We start from the raw sequence: 2875 nt of genomic DNA on the forward strand, positions 1-2875 counted from the left end.
ACATCATGTCTCCCTTTTTTGGGGCCTTCTGGAAGAAAGGAGTGGTGGGTTTTAGTTTCTTTAACATCCAAAGGCGTCTTGGAGGAGTTGCTGCCGCACGCGGTTGCGTCTCGCCTCATCCTCCCTCGCCGGAAGCTTCTCTGGAGCTCTGGCCACAGCTGATATGTGGGCAGCTCCCATTGGAGTTGGCACCCTTTGAGCCCCTCAAGATTTTTTTAGGGTGTTCGGTAGCTGGGAGGAGGCTTGGGAAGAAGGGAAGGACAGTGATGGGGTGTCTCATCGCTGCCTTGGGCTGTTTCGTGGTGGGTTCTCGGAGCGTGGCTGGCAGCGCTGTTTGCTCTTGGGTCAGCTCAGTCTGTTTTCCCCTTCCTTTGCCATGGGAAAGATGCTGCAAATACTTGAGGAGGCAGAAAAAGTAATTTCTAAAGGCGGCGAGGCAGAAGTGGTTGGTTTTTTGGAAGTGCCAAAGCTTCTTCAGCGCAGGGGATCACGACTGATGAAGCAGGTAGTGGTTTTGTCATTGGCTTAAGCTGATCTAGGACCACGCTGCGACCGAAAGGCACAGCCTGAAAGGATGGTCTAAGCCCTCCCTGGGTTTGTGCTGAGTTTAGGAGCACAGATCCCTCTCTGGGTCCTGATCTGAACCCAGCGGGATGCGTACGTGATGGCTCGAGCCACGCGCCGAACAGTCTGCGCTTGGTGACTGGGGAACTGGTGTTTGTGGACGTTCCCCAACCCGAGTCGGGTGGGATTTGTGGCTTTCTAATTAAAACCGGCCCCCAGAATGAGCACTTAGAAGGAAAGTGGTCTGAAGTCTGGGCAGCAGGCTTTGCTCTCAGCCCTGCCATGGAGTCAGGGACCGAAAGAGGAGAGGAAGGAGGGGATTGCCCTGAGCCAGGGATGCCTAAGATGCGTTTCTTCTCTCAGAACAAACTCCAGAGCCACCTGGAGCCACTGAAGAAGAAGCTGGATGCCGTCCTGAAGCAAAAATCCAACGAGGAGGAGAAGATCACGGAGCTGAGGGTAAGAGCCGGCTGCTCCTGGCACAGGGGATGTTCCTGCGCGTGATTCCTTTCCACGCTTATTCATTTCCCATTTCTCTGCCTTCCACCTTTCACCCTGCCAAAAAATAACCAGCCCTCAGCTAAGAAGGATGCTGAAACAACCAGCACTGGGAGCGTTTCTTGGCCCGAAGTCTGGTGAGGGGGATGAGCCAAGGGAAGCTTTTTCCCCCTCTGCCCTGCAGATTTGAGCTCTCATGGAGGCATTGTGGTCCCGTTGCTGCAGTCATTGGGATCACAAGGGCTGGAAGCTGTTTCCCTGCTGAATTAGAGCTTAATTAAGGGGGTTTTGTGCCTGAATGTGTTGTGGGAATTGGTAACCCGGGAGAGAGGACAACTTGACGTCCTTTGGGTCTGCCACTGGAGCTAAGGATGCCTTTCCTCCCTTTGCCCCGCTCCTCAGGACAAGATGAAGCTGGAGATCAAGGAATTCGAGTCGGACTTTGAGCTGCTGCACCAATTCCTCATCGGGGAGCAGGTCCTGCTCTTACACCAGCTGGAGGAACGCTACGAGAGCTTGCTGGCCCGTCAGAGCAGCAACATCAGCCAGCTGGAAGAGCAGAGCGCTGCCCTCAGCCGGCTCATCGCCGAGGCGGAGGACAAGAGCAAACAGGACGGGCTGCAACTGCTCAAGGTCTTTCTTTATTTTATTAATCCTATCCCTGGGATGGGAAGAGGGAAAGTCACGGTCAGGGATCCCGGGAGGAGGGCAGGGCCCTGCTGCCCTGCTGGGCAAGGCCTCTCCTTGTTTTTGAACCTTTCCAAAGAGCTGTAAACTTGGATCGTTCAGGTAGTCGATCTCTGGACCGTGAACCCTCGCTCAGCTCTGTGCCGGCAGCTCGTCGGAACTCTGGCCCCGCTTTATGGCGAGGAGATAACGTTAGCGGTGGGAATTTAAGCAGAGCTGCCAAGAGGGGACTAGACCTCGCTTCAGAAAGGGTCTTCATGGGAGAGTGTCCTTACCTGGAGCGCTAGATCCTTCCCTGTCCCTCCTGCCGGGGATCCCCCAACGTCGGCAGGACCGGAGGGGGAGAGCGGGATGCCCCAAGAGATTTGGGGCTGGCTGGGGGGCCTGTATTAGCGGGAAAAGCCTCCACCGAGGGGAATCCCTGGGATCTGTGTCTTGGTGGGATACTCCCATCTCCTGACCGTGGGAGGGGACTCATCCTGCCCGGCGGGGTGGTCGGCTCGTTGCAGCTCAGCACGGTGCCGAGTCGTGGCTGCGAAGAGGATTTGGGGTGAGGCGTGGTGGGATTGGCCTCAGTCCTCCCTCATCTTTTCTTTCTCTTTCCCCCCACCCGGCTGCCTCCTTTCGCAGGACATCAAAGGCACTTTTATCAGGTCAGTGACTTTCTGTTGGCATCTCCTTGCTGTAAATAGCTTTTTCTGGGGCGGCGGGGGGGGAAAACCCATGAGCTTTTGTTTTAAACCCTGAGCAGTGGGTGCTTTTGCAGGCTGGGGTTGGGCAATGCGAGGGAAAGCTCGGTTGTGCTGATGGGAACTCCTGGCCGATGGCCCCGCGGGGTATAAACGGGATTTTGGGGGATGACTGGGGACGTACGGGAGAAGAGAAAGGCTGGGAAGACATCGCAGAGTCCCTCGTGGCACCTGGCAGCCGCTTTTTGGGAGCGGAGCTGGGTGTGCCCGCGCAGACCTCGTGCCCCGGGGAGGCAGGAGCTGCTGCGAAGTCTGGAGGAATCGTTTATTGGGGTTTTTCCCCCCATTTTTAAATCGGACAAGCAGCTGCTCTTCTAACTCAGCCCCCAGCCGCTCACTGGCAGGGAGGAGGGCCGTGGCGGAGCAACGGACCGCTG

General features: G+C 56.6%; 1 protein-coding gene across 1 annotated transcript in view; it reads left to right on the forward strand.

Annotated features, from left to right (window-relative positions):
* The first annotated feature begins 909 nt into the window (after positions 1–909).
* The window catches only part of TRIM41 (tripartite motif containing 41), a 2948-nt gene continuing 982 nt past the window's right edge, over positions 910–2875 (forward strand). Inside the window, exons 1-3 of the mRNA XM_010293248.1 lie at positions 910–1023; positions 1465–1695; positions 2380–2402. Coding sequence (XP_010291550.1) covers positions 910–1023; positions 1465–1695; positions 2380–2402 — 368 coding nt within the window. The remainder of the gene's footprint in view (positions 1024–1464; positions 1696–2379; positions 2403–2875) is intronic.

The sequence above is a fragment of the Phaethon lepturus genome, unplaced genomic scaffold (genome assembly GCF_000687285.1).
Source record: "Phaethon lepturus isolate BGI_N335 unplaced genomic scaffold, ASM68728v1 scaffold40568, whole genome shotgun sequence".
In the NCBI taxonomy this organism is placed as follows: Eukaryota; Metazoa; Chordata; class Aves; order Phaethontiformes; family Phaethontidae; genus Phaethon; species Phaethon lepturus.